This window comes from Oreochromis niloticus, linkage group LG3 (assembly GCF_001858045.2).
Source record: "Oreochromis niloticus isolate F11D_XX linkage group LG3, O_niloticus_UMD_NMBU, whole genome shotgun sequence".
Lineage (NCBI taxonomy): Eukaryota > Metazoa > Chordata > Actinopteri > Cichliformes > Cichlidae > Oreochromis > Oreochromis niloticus.
Window position 1 is genome coordinate 63,041,846 of NC_031967.2, and position 19,880 is coordinate 63,061,725.

Here is a 19,880-nt window from a genome sequence, read left to right on the forward strand (position 1 = left end):
ATCACCAGGGGGTCCTTTGTCCCTCCTTGGGGGGATACTCCCACTGGGTTTAAATCTGGGACTCTCGGCCATTTGACCTTAGAACTGAAGAAGCTTCTCGGATGAGAGGTGAAACGTCTTCAAGCAACTCAAAGAAGTCCAGACGCTTTTCTTTGCAAATTCCTTTGACTACGATGACCTGGATGACTGAGAACCTTCACAGAAATATATAAAGACCAATGCTGGGCAATTGATTATATAGTTACTTCTTCAAAAAAGTTACTGAGTATTGCAAACAACAAAATTTTTGCAGCTGTTTACCTAAAAATGCTGCTAAGGGATTTTTTTAAAACAAACACTTCAAACTATTTACAGAACAATCAGGTGTTCTGCATCAAATCTGATGCCACACAAATTATTTGTGCCTCTCCAAAAAATAATTTCTGTCCACTATGAGATAAAGGAGAACATCAAAAGGCAAGGCAAGGCAAGGCAAGTTTATTTATATAGCACAATTCAACAACAAGGTGATTCAAAGTGCTTTACAGAGACATTAAAAACAGAATAGATAAAAAGCATGATTTAAAATTGATTAAGACAAGCAAACAAACAAACAAACAAACAAAACAGTATATAAAATCAAAAATCAAAACAGTAGATAAAATCAGAACAGTAGATAAAATCAGTAGTTAAAATGTAAGTTTTGGAATTTAAGCTTAAAAGTGTGGATTTGGTGCTTTATTCAAAAGCAGCTGAGAACAGGTGAGTCTTCAACCTGGATTTAAATAAACTGAGTGTTTCAGCTGATCTGAGGCTTTCTGGGAGTTTGTTCCAGATATAAGGAGCATAAAAGCTGAATGCAGCTTCTCCGTGTCTGGTTCTGACTCTGGGAACTGATAAAAGACCGGATCCAGATGACCTGAGGGATCTGGAAGGTTCATACTGGGTCACCCAAAATCAGAGTTTCAGGCCTAGCCTTTAGCTTTCCCTGTGGCCTTTTACTTTTCAACAGATTTTCAGACCTTACTTCGCTACTTTTAGATGGATGGTTGTCCGATATAGATCCAGGGTCCTTTGATAGTGGAGCAAATCTGTTCTGCAGTTTCACATTCAGTTGTTTTGGAGGTTTGTTGTTAACCTTCCTATTCACGGTTGTCCAGTCCTGTTTCCTCCCGTATACAGGGGTAGAAGAGCTTCTCTGCCTCATAGGAAGTGAAGGCCAGTCGGTTTCAGAGATTTCAGCTCGCTGTGCTCTGCCTGTGATACGTCCTCCCCCTTCCAGGAGACATGATTTATGTCTTGGTTTTGCGCCAAGACAGTCCAAGGGGGGATTATCGCTTGAGGATTTATAATAATGCACAGAGTCTACTTTCTTGGTCATGTTATCTTTGTGCTCCTTAGCTGTGTATTAGCTTGCTCATCGCCATTGCTTTGAATCAAAGGCAAGGTTGTTTAATTTCCACACAGTCCATTTACCTCCACGTTTACTTCTAAGCGATGAATTTTTGTCTCCAGCACTGCAATCTTCTGCAGGAGGCTGTGGTTGTCATCTGTGGAGAGGGAAGGCATCTTGTTGTTAGTTAGCCTAGCGGTTAGCACCTTTCCAGGCTATTGAGGCTGTTCGGTGTCCAGACGCTGTAATCAGGCTTCAGCTGTGTCTAGGCCACAGACACACAGAGCGCTGAGGATAAGGTAACTAGAAATGTTGCTGTTTCTGTAAAGAACACTTTAGTCTTAATGATCTATAAGTGTCCAGAAGCTCTCGCAGGTAAGCTCATACAGAAAAAAGGGAAAAAATCAGCATAAAAATCAATAAAAGAAGCAAAGCATTTGAAGAGCAAAGAGAGGAAGCGTCCACACTCACGAAAAGCCTGATACCTGCAGGCCTGACAACAGGAGATGTATCACTCCTGTAACATTTAGCAGTCGCCTCATTGTTCTGACACACACAACAAAAGTATTGACTAAACTACACACTAACTACACAAGATTTGCGCTAAATGTCGCAAATCTCTCACATCTCAAAACACTCCCGTCATTCCTAAAATGTCCTCCTCTTAACAACTTCTGTTTCTTAACAACTAAATGCCATGTTTTGATTGGTCAACATGGTACATTTTTTGACCAGTGGGAAAGGCACCCCACCCTTTCCCACTGGTCAAAAAATGTACCATGTTGACCAATCATGCCTTTGGTTTTGTCTTTGCTCACAGGCAGAGAGTGCTTTATAGCGTTTCCTTATAAAACGCAGTTTTTACCATTTCTTCCCGTAGTAAATATAAACAACAATAGTATTCAGGAAGAAAACCAAACATTACATTTGTTTTTTATCACAACTCTGGTTTTACATGGCCTATCAACACAATTTAAAAAGTGAAACAAGTCTCTATATTAACGGCCTATCAGTCAAACAATACTGTTTGGTCTCGGTCTAAACAGAGCGCGTTGTGTGTGACGTCTGTTTTGAGCATACAGGCTGCTTTGAGGGTTCACACTAGAGCGTGTTTGCTGTCACATTTTATTTGTAGTGTGAACAAGCAGACAAAAAATTTTTATTTGATCATAAAATTGGAATTCAGCATTAAGACCTGCAGTGTGAACGTAGCCTAAGAGGACCCTGCCCGTCAATTCTCGATGCGAGGGGGGTACCCGGCGTGTCAATAAGTGAAGCAGAGGGAGCCTGACCATGCGTCGCACATTTGACGAGTTAGGATTGAGAACGTATTGAAAATCTATATTCAAGATGTTTTAAAGAAAAGAACAATAGAAGCTGAACAAACCTACAAAAAGTATAAGAATAAACTGATAATAATTATAAGAAGCAGAAAAAGAAATTACTACAGTGAACTTTTAGATGAAAATAAAAACGATGTGAAAAACATGTGGACAGCCAAGACAATTCAATTGCCGCTAGCACAGCATTGGGCACCAGGCAGAACTCTTTGTGTGATCTCGTGCACGAGGGAGAGAACCGTGACGAGCATACCATATTTTTAAGATTTTCAGCGCCGAGTACAATAACCTCAGTTTCATCTGAATTAAGAAGCAGAAAGTTAGCGGCCATCCAGGTGTTTATGTCTTTAAGACATTCCTGCAGTTTAACTAATTATTGTGTGTTATCTGGCCTCATAGATAGATAGAGCTGCGTGTCATCTGCATAGCAGTGAAAATTTATGCTATGTCTTCTAATGATGCTGCCTAAGGGAAGCATGTATAATGTAAATAGAATTGGTCCTAGCACTGAACCCTGTGGAACTCCATAATTGAACTTAGTGTGTGAAGAGGACTCTCCATTTACTTGAACAAATTGGAGTCTATTAGATAGATATGATACAAACCACTGCAGCACAGTACCTGTAATACCTACAGCATGTTCTAATCGCTCTAATAGGATATTATGATCAACAGTATCGAACGCAGCACTGAGGTCTAGCAGGACAAGCACAGAGATGAGTCCACTGTCAGAGGCCATAAGAAGATCATTTGTAACCTTCACTAAAGCTGTTTCTGTGCTGTGATGAGCTCTGAAACCTGACTGAAACTCTTCAAATAAGCCATTCCTCTGCAGATGATCTGTTAGCTGTTTGACAACTACTCTTTCAAGGATTTTTGATATGAAAGGAAGGTTGGAGATTGGCCTATAATTAGCTAAGACAGCTGGGTCTAGAGGTGCTTTTTGAGCAAAGGTTTAACTACAGCCTCCTTGAAGGCCTGTAGTACATAGCTGATTATTAGAGATAGGTTGATCATATTTAAGATTGAAGCATTAATTGATGGCAGGACTTCTTTGAGCAGTTTTGTAGGAATGGGGTCTAAAAGACACTCCTCTTATTAAGTCCAGTTCAGTCTGTTAATGTTATTAACCATTTCAAATGAATGTTAATAGGTGTGTTGTGAAGCGAGATCGATCAACTGCAGACCAGACAACAAATGATGGAGGCACCAGACAAATGCAATCAAACGATGAGTTTATTAACAGGAGAGGAAACATCAGCATATGTCTTCCTCTGACAAAAATACATTGAATGCTGGTTTTATAGCATAGAAAATTAACGCCCCCACACATACACGTCAATACAGGTCAAAAATACATTGTTTACAGACATGAGCACATCTCGTACATCTTAATAACTATAAACAGTCATATAACTTCTCTTTTCTATAACACCTTCCTTTTAAGGTAATAAACTTCAAGCTATGGGATCGTTAAGAGCTAATAATTGACCCTCGTCACTAAGTAGACTGAATTGGCACAGGTCTCAAAAAGAAGCAGAAGACACTTGGGCCTTCGCTCAGGCCTGCTACTAGATTTATGTGTATTGTAAGCATGCATGCAATTAACCTGCTATGTTCTCATCTTCCCTCAACATGTATCACCTGGACACTCTCACCAGTGAAGCTTAAAACCCTCTTGGATGGAACATCAACTCCAAATCAGCACAGTTATGCATTGTGTATAGAATGAACTCAACCTGTGAATAGAAAGGTCAATGTGATGACAAACATATTCAATGCAATATGAACCCTATAAGAAATATTACTGATAAAATAATACTGTAAAACATGTTATTAATGCATTTATCATAAGGCAGGTTATATGGTAACAATAAAAGAATCTCTGAATCCCAACAGTTGCTAAGCCTAATAACTTAAATAACAAGCTCGAAATTTACCGGCCCCATTTTCCCCTTTATTGTTTTTTCTCTGTACTGTAAATCTTCTGTCTAGGAAGAAATCTGAGGCTGCTGTTCTGAGAATGAGCTATCAAAGCTTTTTCTGAATAAATCAATAAAGATCCATTAATGGAAAGCTGTGATGAAGGCAGTGGTCAATATAACATATCTGACCACTTTTAATAGAATTTTCTAACTTTAATACACTAAAGTTAAGGCTATATACCTAATTTCTAGTAAGTGGCCCAGCCCCTCCTATATTTTTATGTATGTAGCCATCAGTGAAAAAAGTTTGGACACCCCTGATCGAAAGGAATCAGATTTCTTTTAAAAGCAAATGCATCAATAGAGATGGCACGATACCACTTTTTTATGTCCTATACCGATATCATAAATTTGGATATCAGCCGATACCGATATGAATCTGATATAGTGTTTTCTAATCAATAAAACTGTTTTTTATATCTTGCTGAATTTTGTATAAGTTCAAACTCAAGTTAAAAACAAAACAAAACACTAAAGCTATTTTGTTATACCTGTGTGCAAAAAATACATCCATCCATCCATCTTCATCCGCTTTATCCGAGGCCGGGTCGCGGGGGCAGCAGCCTAAGCAGAGAAGCCCAGACCTCCCTCTCCCCAGCCACCTCCTCCAGCTTATCCGGGGGAACACCAAGGCGTTCCCAGGCCAGCCGAGAGATATAATCTCTCCAGCACCCAAAATACACTACCCTGCACCCAAAATATTTCATAGTTCAGCAATACTGATCAATCTAATAAACTTAAACCTGCTCCATCCTCCCTATTCTGGTATTTTAAAGAGTAAGCAGCCTAACCAATAGGGTTGAAAACTCCCAGCAAAAAAACCAAAACAAAACCAGGGAACCACCCCCCACCCTCCACCTCATGATGCTTAATCGATGTATTCAACTTTAATTTGATGCAGTGTGAATAAAAATGCACAGAAATCAATTATTTTTCAAAAATAATTAAATTGATTAAACATCTTTCTTCAACAGAATAGCAGACTGCACAGATTGTACATTCCCAAAGGAAAAAGTACTAGCTTACTAGGTTATATTAGACTTAATAGTTACTATATACAGTAATGGACTTCTATACATTTTACATCAGATAGAAATTTTGGGTGTAAGATTCGGATATTTCTTTATTAAAAGCTAGACATTTTAAATGAGAATAAGAAAGAAAAGTATGTCTTTGTGCCCCCTTTTCCCTGTTCATGCCCTATCATCCCCCCTGGCTAAACTTTGCTAGATCCGCCCCTGCACAGTTACCAGCCGTCAGCTACGTAGAAAAAGATCCTAGTGTAGAAAGTAATATAAAATAAATTCTAACAACAGCTTATCACGCTTAAACGTGCTGCCGTTGTTCAGCCGCTGGTCTCCTCTTTATAGCGCAAAGTGGGCGATAAACAAACAAGAAAGTCGGGACTCGCGACAGAAAAGCCGATCAGCTGATCGTTGATCATTTTCATGTTTGAAATAATAACAGGAGAAGGAGGGGAGTGAATGAGAGAAGTAGATGCAACTGCGCAGCAAAGACAGAATAACTTCAACTTTGTGTCTATTTTTTAATTCTAGCTGGAGTACGAAGGTCAGTTCAGCTGTGGCTCAATATATCATTTGTTAAGCTTAACGTGGAAATACTATGCAAACATTCAGGGATGAACTTACACACTTGCTTTACTTCTCTGGGATAGTTTTCGCCGAGATGAAATGCCTTAGGAAGCATGTAGCGAGGCTCCAAATGCTCCAACAGTCCGCCGACAGGTCTGGCAGACAACAGCGGCTCTATCACGTGACACATACTGCTCCGACGCGCCGAGCTGGGTTAGGCCAAGTAGCGCGTTTTATGAGGTGATTTTGTGATACTTCGGATCGGATTACATGTTTTTTTCTCTCCGATATCCGATCCAGTAATTTAGGTCAGTATCGGACTGATACCGATATGTAATATTGGATCGGTCCATCTCTAATCAATGATAAAGTCTTCCCATCTGGAAAAAAAAACAGGTCCTTTCCCATTTCCAAAATCTAAGCTACAGTTGTAGTTTCCTCCACTGTTGCATGTCTTGTTCCTCCAACATTTCTAGTTCTCAGATGATATTCATTACTGCTTAAATGAAGCCATCCGATCAATCTTTCTGCAGGTCTTCTCTCCTGTAGTATTTCTCTGTCTTCACAAAGCAGCAACTCCAGCAACACTTGAGGGAAGATGAACAACTTTAATAATTGACCATGATGAAGGCCACAAGCCGAAACGCGTTGGTCAATTATTAAAGTTCATCTTCCCTCAAGTGTTGCTGGAGTTCCTGCTTTGTGAATTCTTTCATCCCCTCCATGCACCTTGGAAGCAGGTGAAGTTGTGCCAGAATTTTTTTTTGCTGCGATTTATGTATTTCTCTGTCTTGCCATCCGTTCACCTTTCTTGTGGAACACACTTAATGGACGACACAGCGCTCTCTCTCTCTCTCTCTCTCTCACACACACACACACACACACACACACACACACACACACACACACACAGAGTACTGATACTAATGACTCGCTCTCAAATCTGAGATAAATGCAACATTTGCAGCTTTTCCAGACCACATTAAATGATTACACTGCAGACTCTGACATATTTGGGTTTAATGTCAGGGTATATTTGTGGATGAAAGTTATGATAGATGAAAGTTTTGGTAGGACACATGATGTGGACAGTCTGGTAATCCCAGAATATTTTAATGTAAGAAAAACTCCAGACAGCTCTGGAGAAGTTTCAGATTAAAAGCCCTGGAGTGTTTTACATGTTATTCTGTTGGATTAAATCTGATGGAGCTGATTTATAAAAACTTCACTGCCAGGTATCAGGTGACCAGCAGAGACTGATCCTACAAACACTCAGAAACAGAGTAAACCAAACTGCACCACAGTGTTCAGACTAAACCTTCCTGACATGAACACAGCTCCTCAGTAAAAACTATGAACCAGCAGAGAGACTACACCCATGACTGTTTATGGAGACACCACCTGCCCGAGGGTGTACTGTGTCAGAGAGGTGTATAGTACCATACACCACCTCTCTGACACAGTACACCCTCGGGCAGGTGGTGTCTCCATAAACAGTCGTCTAAATGTCTGAGAATCTCTGATTATTTACTATGTTCAAACAAACTGAGTGTCCTCAAACGTCTGAGCTCACAGTGAGAGCTGCTGTGGGACTTAACCAAAACAGAACCAGAATCAAAACTAGATGATAGTAGCACTAAAAATCATCATAGACCTGCACTACACTTATTTTCTACCAAAGTACACTATTTAGATTCAGAAACGTTTATGTAATTATTTAGCCTTGTTGTGCAAACAAGCCTGCATAACTTAATAAATATAGAAATTGAAAAATAACAAACCTAAAAAGAAACACTAGGTACGAGATACACGAGTTCCTATGATACGGTGATACTTTTGGTAAACAACCATTTGACTAACATGTGTGTCTCACCTGCTCTTGTTCCCTCTCTGTTCTCTCTCTCTCTCTTTGTGCTGACAATCATCAAATATACAGTTGAAACCAGATATTTAAACACTCTTCAAATAAAAACACAAACACTTTTTTCATTGTAACATTAAATCAGACTAAATGTTTATTTTTTTAGATTGATAAATATAAAAACATATTTGTTAACTTTAAGAGTAAAGAGAGAAACTATCTGTATTTCTTAATTGTAAATGGCACCAAAGTGTATTCAAAACTGAGCCACACTTATGGAGCTCCACAATTCTTTTCCTGGTGTTTTGGTTGACATCTCTTGATTTTCCCATGTCAAAGAAACAGGCTCTGTGTTTTGCCTTATATGCATCCACAGGTGTGCCACCAATTTACTCACATGGACTCTACTAACCAATCAGAAGCTTCTTCAGCTCAGAATGGAATCGTCTGGAGTTTTCTTATTAATTAACAATAAACTTAGTGTATATGTACTCCTAAATTTGATGAAAGTGATAACAAATAGACAGCTCTCTCTCTCTTTATTCTGACATTTAACAAATTTAAAAGATATTTCAATATTTATTTATCCAAAACAAAACAAGTTTACTCTAAATTGATGTTGTACAGTAAACAAAATGTTCTTGTGTTTTCCATAAAGTGTATGTAAATATCTGGTTTCAACTGTGAATAAACTGCTGTGTGTTGAAATTTCTCTTGTTTTGCATAGAAATATACTGAACAACACACAAAGCATAATATATAAAATACTGCCAGAGTTTTTTCTTTGAAAGAAGCTCCTTATGTCCATTCTTGTATATCAGTACATTACTGAAACCGATTTATTTAGCCGTGGAGGGTAACAACTGAAAATATGAAATAAACACACATGTAAGCTAAGACTCTCTAAAGAAACAGCTTTGTTGTTGTTCGGCTTTTCATTTCGCCATTTGTTGATTCACTTGAAGAGCAAGTAACGTAACATGGGTCAAGTGATCAGTTTGATATCAGTCTTTCGTGATACACCGTCATATTTACATTATTTGTACAGTACGAATGATTTGCTTTGGTACCTGGTCAAACTTAAGCTCTCCTCTGTCTGCCTGGCTCCTCCCCCTCGCTCAGTCACTTAGTGTCTGAGCTCGGATCATACCAATATTAGGGGGGATTTATGCACAGTCGTAAATTCCCACGGTGTACACTGTGTGCTTCGAATATTGTGTGTAGTTTTTTGTTATATACAGTTGTCAGCCAGGCATCTCACTATGAAAAAATTACACTCCAAAAGACCCCGGGCTTCAGTAAGCCACCCCTCCGCTCCACCACTGCACAGCAGCCACCTTCACACCAACTGAGCTCCATCACAGCTTCAGAGCTCAGATTACTAAAGTCCAAAGTTTATTTCAACTCAGGTTTATTACTTTCAGTAAAAGAACTAAACTCCATAAAAACTTCACAAATGATGCTTTAAATGAAATAAATCCCTGTAAATAATTCAACAGGTCACATATTAGAACCACCTTAACTAAAACTCTGTAGCCGGTCACTGTGGTTTGTCCCAGCAGCTCTTAGGAAACAAACTGCTAACTTCAGTGTTAGCACACACTGTTAGTAAACTATGCAACACAGAGTTCAGGTTTCAGTTGTGTTAAGTTGTGAAGTTGTGATGAAAGTTTTCTTACTGACACAGGTAGGATGGTCAGGCGTCCTCTGTTCCTGCACCGTTCATGAACTGTCACTTATAAAATGCTGCCAAACATCAACTACACTCAATAACTAAACGTGTGCAGGTTAAAGTGATGGACGCCCAGATCTGCACTCCAAATAAAAACAGACTAAAGGTGTTTCCTTCAGAAACAAAGACAATATTTACAAAGATCTCACAGGTAAACTGTGAGCGATCACAGCAGCATCTCATCCTGACTAACAGCTTTTAGATGCAGGGAGAGCGTCGTGGTTCAGAGGTGCTTCAGCAGATGATGAAGGCCTTTCTGTTGCATTGTGTAGTGCTGTGGATGCCATGATGGTTGACTGGGTCTGGTTCTACTGAACTCAGAAACACTTCTGAGGTATTTACACCTGAAGCCTCATTTAATGTGAGTCAGAAACAAACGGCTCACCTGTGATTAATGGATGTTTCCCTGCATTTATATTTCCACACAGTTTATTTCTTACAGCAGGAAAACTGAACAGAATGTATGTAAGAGGTTAGAGTGAGGATGACGTCACTTAATACAGAAAATACATGTTTTTCTGTTTTGATGATGAAGGACTTCTTTAGCTCTGTAAACAGCTACACTTGAGAGGACAGAGGTGATTTCATGGATAAATAACAATGTGTTTATCAGCTTTCATCATCGCAGCGCAGACATGACGTCAGATCTATCAAAGTGAAGGCCGTCTATCTGATGACGTCACAGAGTCGTTCTGTCCAATAAAGGATCTCAGATCAGCTGCTGCCATCTTGTGGCCACAGTTGGTTACTGTCTCTGAAAGTTGTCTCATGTTTCCTGTTGTCCTGTTAACAAAGGCTGGAGCTCATCATGCTGAGAGGGGAGCAGCATTTTTTGGCTCTTCACACATGTTCATTATATTCTGATGATCCTGGATGGAGACAAACTACAGATAAGTGTGTTCAGCCCAACTAGTTTATCTCATTACAGCAGTTTGATGTTTCCCTTTGAATCCCCCTGAAGATACTGACAGTGAAGCACGTACATAATACTCCAGCCTTTCAACTCTGAGCTTATTTAGTTCTATTAATACACTGAAATCTCATTTGTGTCATGAAGAAAGTCTTTAATCAAACAGAATTTAAATATCAGAAACATTTCATATATGGAGTTAAACATGAATCATTGTTTCAACAATATATTTATTGTTGTCATAAACAGACAAGAAGACAACAACAAACTGCTCCTCCCATTCAACACATGTCAGTCCATATCCCAGCAAACTAAATCATCTCCATTTACACACATCAAATAGAAACATGAATCACTTGTAATGATTAGAAACTTGATAGAATTTCAAATCTAGTTTGGGGAGTCATTCAGTGAGAAACAGTGAAATGATTTTCCATGTGAAAAGGTGGACAGCAGAAACAGAAAGAAACAGTGAGAACTAAAAGAGAAACAAAGAGCTTTGGAACAACGAGGCAGCAGGAGGACAGCTGCAGTTTAACAGCTTCAATTCACTGACAGGAAACAACATTAGAAACATCATCATCCTCAACTCATCTGCTCCACTGACACTGACACCAACAACGGACACACCTTCACTTTACCCTCAGTGTGAATATATGGAAACATCATGTGAGTGAAAGTGTGTGTGAAGGTGTGTATGTGTGTGTTAGTATCAGGATCAGAGAACGTCAGCTTTCCTCTGTTCCAGTCCAGATTCACTCTGATCCTCTGGAGCTTCTTCTCTACTGACAGAGCAGTGCGAGGAGCTGATGGTGAGCATTTGTAGTATTTTCTTCTACTAAACAATATAGCCCATAATCCAGTTCGTATGCTTCCCTTCCTCTGCACAGACTCTGCTAACACACCCAGTACCCACCCTGTACCGTCTCCAACATCAACATCCCAGCTGTGAGTCCCTGAGTTAAAGCCCTCAGAGCCCAGGACAAGGTAAGCAGAATGAAACCTCTCTGGATTATCAGGAAGCTGCTGTTCATCTCCTCCTCTCACACTGGTCAGATCCTTAGACAGGATGAGTTCTGGATGAGCAGTGTTTGGGTCTAGAATGAGAGGAGTGTAGGAGACCATGTCCTTCATGTTGTTCCAGATGTTGAAGGTCAGGTTGCCCAGGTGTTTGGCCTGGTCTATCAGAGCTCCTGAGGGCAGCTGTGGATCATCCAGCAGGGGGCAGCGCTGGACTCTTTCCACTGCAGCCTTGTAGTTGTGCAGGAATGAGACGTCTTCAGCTCTCAGCTCCTCCTCTGTGGCTCTGACTGTGTCTGAAAGAGCTGCTATCTCTCTGCTCAGAGCCTCCATCTTCTCCTTCATCATCCCACTCTTCTGCTCCTCTTCCTCCCTCAGTGCAGCCAGCCTGGCCTCCTCTTCCTCTGCTAGAAACTGGTGAAGCTTCTTAAACTGATCCTTAATCTGCCTCTCTGTGTGTCGGGCCTGGACCTTAATGTGTTCTGCTGTTTGATCAAACTTCACTTGAACTTCTTCACAAACCTTTAACTTCTTCTTTAAGGGCTCCAGAGTTTCCTGAAGTTCCTTCTTGTGTTGTTGTGCAGCTTCATCGATGGGTCTGAATCTGTGGTTGGTGTGATTTTCTGAGTCTCTGCAGACGACACACACTGGCTGCTGATGGTCCAGACAGAAGAGTTTGAGTTTCTCAGAGTGCAGACTGCAGAGAGCCTCTGAAGCTCTCTGATCTCTCTCCTGTAAGAACAACTCACACAGGTTCTTTAGAGCCCGGTTTAAAGGTGGATCATACACTGATATTTTCTTACAAACTGGACACTCGTATGTTGGTCTCTCTCTCCACCATCTCTTCAGACAGTCTTTACAGAAGCTGTGGCTACATGACAGAAGAACAGGATCTCTGAAGACCTCCTGACAGACCGGACAGCAGAGATCCTCCTCTGATCTGGAAGCCATTGAGTCTGTGAGTGAAGCTGAAAACAGCAGACAGGAAGTACAGTCAGTCCTGGCTCCCCTCCCTCCTCTACTACCGTCACTGAAACTTCCTTTGAGTCGTGTTTTTGCTCAAACTCACATTCAGTGTGTGGAGCGTCAGCAGCTTGAAGCAGCAGTGATGGAGTTTTCCACTTTTCTCTCCTGTAGCTGGACTCACTCAGAGGAAGCTGCTGTTTGGTCCAACAATACGTGTGAGTGTCAGAAGAATCAGTGGTGTTATTTCTTGTAACTAAGGGTGTGTTTCATTCCAAAGTTCAGACATTAACCTGCCAGAAGTTGTAAAAGTTATTAATAAAGAGCTTTTATTTCATTTCACATACAGGTCAGAGCATGAAAGCTGTGATGCAGCAGTTTGAGAAAACTTGCTGCAGACATTTTTTTTGGGGTGGTTTTACAAAATATATAAAAGAGCAGAAAGAAAAGAAACAAGTGTAAAGAGTGCAGCAAAATGCATGTTTTAGTGTGAGTTGGTTCATCTGATCTGGTTGTGTGAAAGTCACTGCATGACACTGAGTTTTACTTTTGTGTTACTGACACTCATCTCATCTCATCTCTTACACTCGCAGTAGCACAGGAACAGAGCGGGAGGGAGAGACAGAGAAAGAGAGCCAGGGACAACAACATCACATTAGAAAGGTATAGTAATCATCCACAACTATTTTCAGTTGCAGATGATAAAGGATTCAGAAGGTTTATTCATGCAGGCCCATATGACAGAGAATGTGCATATTCTTTTTGTTTTCATATTTTAATTTATATTTAATTGTGTTGTGGTTTGCAGTGTTTTGTGTTGTTACACTTTAAATATGTTTAAAAGGAAAAAGCTGAAAATTTAAATAGTTAAAAGTTGAACTGTGAATAGTTGGTTTTTGCATTATATGATTTATTTATTACATTTTATGTGGAGTGAATAAATAAAAGTATATTTACGGTGGCCCCTAGAGACAAAGCACGTACAAACTCCAAAAGACGTAGAAACTCAGAATACAATACAATTTTATTTATATAGCACATTTAAAAACCCGAAGGCACACCAAAGTCCTTCACAGTAATATGGAGAGTCAACATAAGTCAATAACAGGGTACAAATCGGGCACTAGCACAGACAGGATAGAGGCACTAACAGACCAGGAGAGTTAGATAAATACAAAATCTGCTAAGACAAAAACAGCAGTAAAATTAATAAAAAATAATAAATTTAATAAAATCTAATAAAAGATTTAAAAGTTTAAAATTTAGACGCACGTACAAACTCTAAAACACGTACAAAACACAACAGAAGTGCTCCAGGATGCTAGGCGCAGTGTTGAGCTTTTGTCACAAGCCAGCAAGTACCAACGACTGGATTTGGTGTGTGGCAGTAACAGGTAAATGAACATTTTTTTTTTAATTATTTGAATATATATGAATGCTTGTGTATAAATACACAAACAATACACATATGCTTTCAATTGTGTAATTTAAGTGATCTAGGTAGCTCTGTTTTAAAGTTCAGTTAACGCTAGAAATGTGTTTTGGAGTTTGGACGTGTCTCTAGGGGCCACTGTATATATTTGTATATAAACATATATAAATAAAACCACTTTTTTTTACATTAGTAATTCCTTTTGTGCATAATTTTATATTGTTGTTAATAATAAATTAATTAAAGCAAAAAAACAACCTGAAGAGCTGGTTCGGAGCTGAAAGAGCCGGAAATCCCATCACTATTATCGACGGGCAGGGTACCCCCTCACATGTAGAATTGACGTGCAGGGTCCTCCTATTGAATACTATAGAGCTCCCTAAAGATTGTTTATTGACGACAAGAGATTGCCGCAGAAGAGCCTGTTGTCCGTACATTTCCGAAATCACATTGTAGTGACGTGTACTGAACACAATAAATTATATAATGTAAACAACTACCTGAGAAACAGCAGACAGCAGATAAATTAATTATAGGCCATTACTTTTGTATCGTTTATTGCATTTATGGAGGGAGTGATGTATGCTGGGTAATGGCACAGCTAGCGACTGGGTGACTTTATTCACCCGCTTCGAATGTTATCTACAGAGCCCCTCTGATGACATGGTCCAAAAAATAAATAAATGGGTATAACGTGCCCATGAAATACTTACTTGTGGCCACGCAATACTATTTCGTGTTTACAGGCAACAGCGCCAGGGGTGAGGTTGTACACCCTGATGGTCTTCTGGATGCCAAGCAAAAGAAATTACTACAGTAAACAGTAAAATAAAAACAATATGAAAAACATGTGGACAGTGTTAAATAATATTGTAAATAAAGGAACTAAGGGATTGGAATATCCAAATAACTTTCAAATAAAAAATACAATGTTCAGTGACATGAAACAAATTGCAAATGGTTTTAATGACTTTCCTCTTTATGTTGGTCTAGGCTTGGCTAAAGAGATTGTAACAAATGGACTAAAACTAAAACTCTAAATGTAGCAAAGTCAATGTTTATGAGGGGAGTAGATGAGCCACGCCAGTAGTAAGGACTAGTGTAAAATATCACAGCATTACAGTAACAGGAGTTAGTGTTTGGAACACTTTTTCAGGTGGCACTAGGAAAAGTACATCAATATAAAAATGATTATTTGAAAATAATAAATTGCATGAATATAGGAAATCATCCTCTCAGTGCCTGAGTTGTCTCATTGTGATCTATTTAAGCTTTGACCTAATTTTTATAGACCGAGGGAAAGGTAACCCAAACTTAAAGTGTTCATTCAAGTATTTGTCACATAGATATAAAATAAGCTCCGAGATTAATCGGGTGTAAACCACAGGATTCTTACTTTATGTAAAAATGTAGTTTGCTGTTGTTTTGGTTTATTAGCTGAAACTGTTTTATGTGAGTATGTTTATGTGTTGTATGTGAGTGTAGACTTGTATATAGTTTGAATCATATAATGTTGAATTCTGAATACTGATATGCAATTAATGACATTTAAAATAAGGGGGTGGTAACAGGACAAATTGCAAACTTCATTCTAGCTTAAACATTGTGTAGACAGCGATATTCATGAAAACTTTTTGTTTCATTTTTTTTCTTTTCTCTTGTTATTTCAGTTATATATGCAAGTCATATGTCTCTCACACACATTTCTTAAACTTATGTATTCTTTTTAACAGGATGAGCTGGATGACACAGTGGTCAGCCTAATGTAATGTTTACATTACCTGAGCTCTACAGGACAACAGACTTCCTTTGCCCCAGTTCAAGAACATGTTGAACTGTGTAAAAATGAGTGTGTTTTTCGACTGATGAAACCATGTGATCCAGATGTATATGAACTGTGTAATATCCTTATGGCTGAGTCCCATCTGACTCCACCAACAGACCCATATTAGGCTGTGAACTTGTACATGCATCTAAGAGAGACCATCATGGAATTGGTGTAAAACACATGCACTGCACTGCAGACAACATTTCTCCAAACTGACCTGTGCTATATGTGAGAAACTTCTGGATGTTAAACAGACTTTGAACTGTAAGCTTTCTAGTACACTGACATTTATGAGAATATCTTATATATTATTTCGTTTTGTGTTCTAGGAGGGTCAATGAACTAAAGTATGAAGGGAGTCTCTTCCTTTTAATGATATGGCAACACTCGCCACTTCTGTAAGGATGATATGTGTTTTTTAAGTACTGGACAAATAAACTATGAAATGTAATCAATTTCTTATTTTTTCTGACCATGTAATGCGGACAACAAAAATAGCAGGGACTCAAGTGCAGAGCAGGTTGACGTTTCCAAACTCAGTTTATTTACAACACCAGTGCAGAATATATACACTGAGGGGGGGGAAATCCATGGTTCCAAAGGTCCAAGGAGAAACTCTCTCACACTCATTCTCGTCTTCACGCCCAAACTCCCACACATTCGTACAGCAGGAAGGTCACAGGTCCGGGGAGGAAAACTATCACAAAGGAGAGGGAAATTACTCAGAAATCACAAAACACTTAAGCAAAGATTAATGGGAGCTGAGAGGATCATTAACGTGTCTCGCACAATCATCCAGCGACGAGCCACAAATAGTGGACAGCTAATCGCGAACAGGTGTGTGGGCCAAGGGCGGGAGCCCACAGTGAGCTCCGCCCAGGCAGAGAGGAGAGAAGGAATATAAAACACAGGGCAGGCTGGGCAGACACGGGGACCATGATAGATCTGTATGGAATGCATGCATTACCTAACACTTTAATTTCAGAGAAGGGTAGATGGTAGACATGCTTAATCTGTAAAAATTTAGCAATGTTTTCTAAATGACTATATATATTATTTAATAATTGTGAAATTGAGGCCTACCATCTTGATTATTCAAAACAATTAAAAAAAAAATCAGAAAATTGTTGCTTGGTCATTTCTAATTATGTAAAACAGCATAAAAAATGTAGACTATCTGTATGTCATATTTTGGCAAAGTCCTTTTAAAAAGGATAACATGTGATGGCAATGTTTTTTTTAACAAAACAACTAGTAAACATCTTGGAAGCTAATGAAGCAGACTATGACTTATTGTTGCAAGATGATGTTTAGAGGCCACATTTCACACATCAGCTTTTAGAATTTGTAAAATGGGTCTGATCATTAACTTTTTATCACTTTTTTCTCAACCATAAAGAGACATTTGTTACAAACATTAATGGACCTTTAACCCTAAAATCATGTTTCTTCTCACCAGCTGTACCACTCATTAATCCAGATTGTTTTAGTGTGAGTTGACTAATTTTGGAGATATTGTAGAAACATACCTTTCTCTTGATTCCAATGGAACTTAATGCTTTATGTATGTCTTTATGTATTTTTGGACTTTGGTTTCATCAGTGTTTTTGACATAACGTGAAGATGGTTAAAGGTTGTGTGTTCTCTTCTTTGTCTCATACAGAGACAACACACTTTCCTTGTCTGACAGTTTCAGCTGCAGACATGGGTGTGGAGAAGCAATCCACTTTGGCTCTTGGAGAATGGCCATGAGCCTTATGAGCCATTGTTTCAATGGCAGGCTGCATGTTGTTCTTAGGTGGTAGGAAGTGGAAACCCATCCTTGTAAAAAGGTCAAGCAGGTCATCTTCATCATTTTCATCCAATGTGCCAGCAGAGCCTTCTCAACAGCTGATCTCTCAACAACAGGGAGGTAGTTGAGAAACGATGTAATCAGGATATCGAGATAAACTGAGTCCATTCCATGGATGCAGGCTGAAATGAAAGCCTGATTTTCTGATTCAGGCAGATTTCACGCTGTCATAGCCCACCACCTCTCCTACAGCCAAAACAGCTTCTTCCACCTAGCAATTCACAGTCGGTATAAGTTTGACAGCATGACGGTGTGTCAGCTTTTCAAACTCTGCATCACCCTCAACAGCGGGCATTGTGCCGAGCCAAGCTGGCAGCAAAAGCTACCAAACCAGCCGGCAACAAACAAAACAAATTAACAACCGTGTGTTGAAAAAATAATCACACCTGACAGTAAAAATAGAAAAAAGGTATTCGAAAACAGAAATCCACTCACTCCTACACTCCCGTCCCCAGCACCATTCACTCTGCCATTCACCCAGAGAGAGAGAGAGAGAGAGAGAGAGAGAGAGAGAGACATCTTTGGAACAAAGTACATAAACACATGCATTGAGGAGCCTGATTACTGCACTCGATATGCAGACAGTCTGGCAGAGACTGGACGCATGAGCTGCTTCCTTGTGGCATGGTTAAGTGAATGAGCAACAAGTGCATGCTAGTGGTGGGCGGATCGATCCAAATATCGATAGTATCGATCCCAAGTCGGCGTCGGCATCGGTATCGGATCGATACTAGCCTGGTGAGATCGATTCTTTACTTTGAGTTCTGCTTGTTTGCTATGCTGAGCTTTTGGCAAAAACAAAACAACCAGGTCACTGGACTCACCGCTCCTGTGTCAGCGGAGAGCAGACACACTTTGCTCCCCCTCCCCCACTCTTATGTTTCGGTGTTGCACTGACACGTCACGTGACTTCGACACTTTGGGGGTTGTTAAGTTGTTTACATATTAATTATATTTTTTTGTTTTTGTTTTTGTTGTTGAGAATCTTAATTGTAATTTTCGTATTATAGTTTATCGACAGTATTTGTTTTAATTTGTTTACTGGTTTGTTTACTTAAGATTTAAAAAAAAAAAAAAAAGATCGCCACCATGGCAGACCCGAAGGCATTTTCATGCTTTGCAGCATCATTTATTCTTACAATAGTCACACGGTTGCTGTAACAGTACATTCAATACAGTACATTCCACTGGCAGCTGTACACATCACCACCACCAAACCTGCAGCGACATCACAGAACACGCCCTGCCACATACCCCCTCGCCCGCTTCACCTCACCCCGGAAGCAGGCGAGGGAATCGGCCCGGACCATCGGCGCCCCATGCCCCATCCCAGCGACGGGGAAGTGTCCACTCTGGCGGTCGCCCGTGCCTCCAGCGGAAGCCCCGGAGCTAGCCTGATGGCCACCCATATGGCAAGCAGTGGCGGCGCAGCAGGCGTGGAAGTGAGCTGGGGCTCACAGGCAGCTGGGCAGATGGCCAGCACGCAGGACCATGCAGCCTGCGTGCCGAAGTGAATAATCTAACTCTACACATCAGACAGGCTCCTATCATCAATCTCTTCAAATCTAATCTAAAAACACATTTGTATTCACTGGCTTTTAATACAGTATGAGATCATTTTGGTAATAATATTTTACGTTATATTGTATTTCGTAGTAATAGTTTTGTACTTCTGTACAGCACTGGATTACACCACAGCATTACTGTTGTAATTACATGTCCTATATAAATAAAATGAACTTTTCAGACCATTTATTGCTACAGTGGCTCCACCACATGAAAGATGCCAACACTCAGATCACCCAGTATTATCTGGCCCTACACCCATTTAACTTCAAGGTGGTCCACAGGCCCGGGGCACAGATGGTAATGGCTGATTATTTTCTCCTGCTCACAGGACAGGGATAGGCTTGGCTTGATGGGTCCCTGGCCTCAGTCGGGTATGGGACCTGTGTGGTGGAGGTGTGCTCTATAGCTCAGCTGTAGAGGACAG

The 19,880-nt window shown here is 39.9% G+C and overlaps 1 protein-coding gene and 1 long non-coding RNA gene across 2 annotated transcripts; one reads left to right on the top strand and one right to left on the bottom strand.

Moving 5' to 3' along the window:
- Positions 1 to 11,362: 11,362 nt before the first annotated feature.
- On the bottom strand, positions 11,363 to 12,982 carry LOC102078707 (nuclear factor 7, ovary-like). The gene is made up of 2 exons (XM_019356969.2): positions 12,882 to 12,982; positions 11,363 to 12,780 (listed from the first exon to the last, which is right to left on the bottom strand). The coding sequence occupies exon 2, from the start codon at positions 12,761 to 12,763 to the stop codon at positions 11,378 to 11,380; it is 1,386 nt and encodes a 461-aa protein (XP_019212514.1). The 5' UTR covers positions 12,764 to 12,780; positions 12,882 to 12,982; the 3' UTR covers positions 11,363 to 11,377.
- On the top strand, positions 12,883 to 16,382 carry LOC112846359 (uncharacterized). The gene is made up of 3 exons (XR_003219297.1): positions 12,883 to 12,993; positions 13,369 to 13,438; positions 15,941 to 16,382. It is a non-coding gene; the product is annotated as an uncharacterized LOC112846359 (long non-coding RNA).
- Positions 16,383 to 19,880: the final 3,498 nt, after the last annotated feature.

Coding starts and splice junctions, on each gene's coding strand:
- LOC102078707 (XM_019356969.2), bottom strand. CDS start 12,763: ATGGCTTCCAGATCAGAGGAGGATCTCTGCTGTCCGGTCTGTCAGGAG.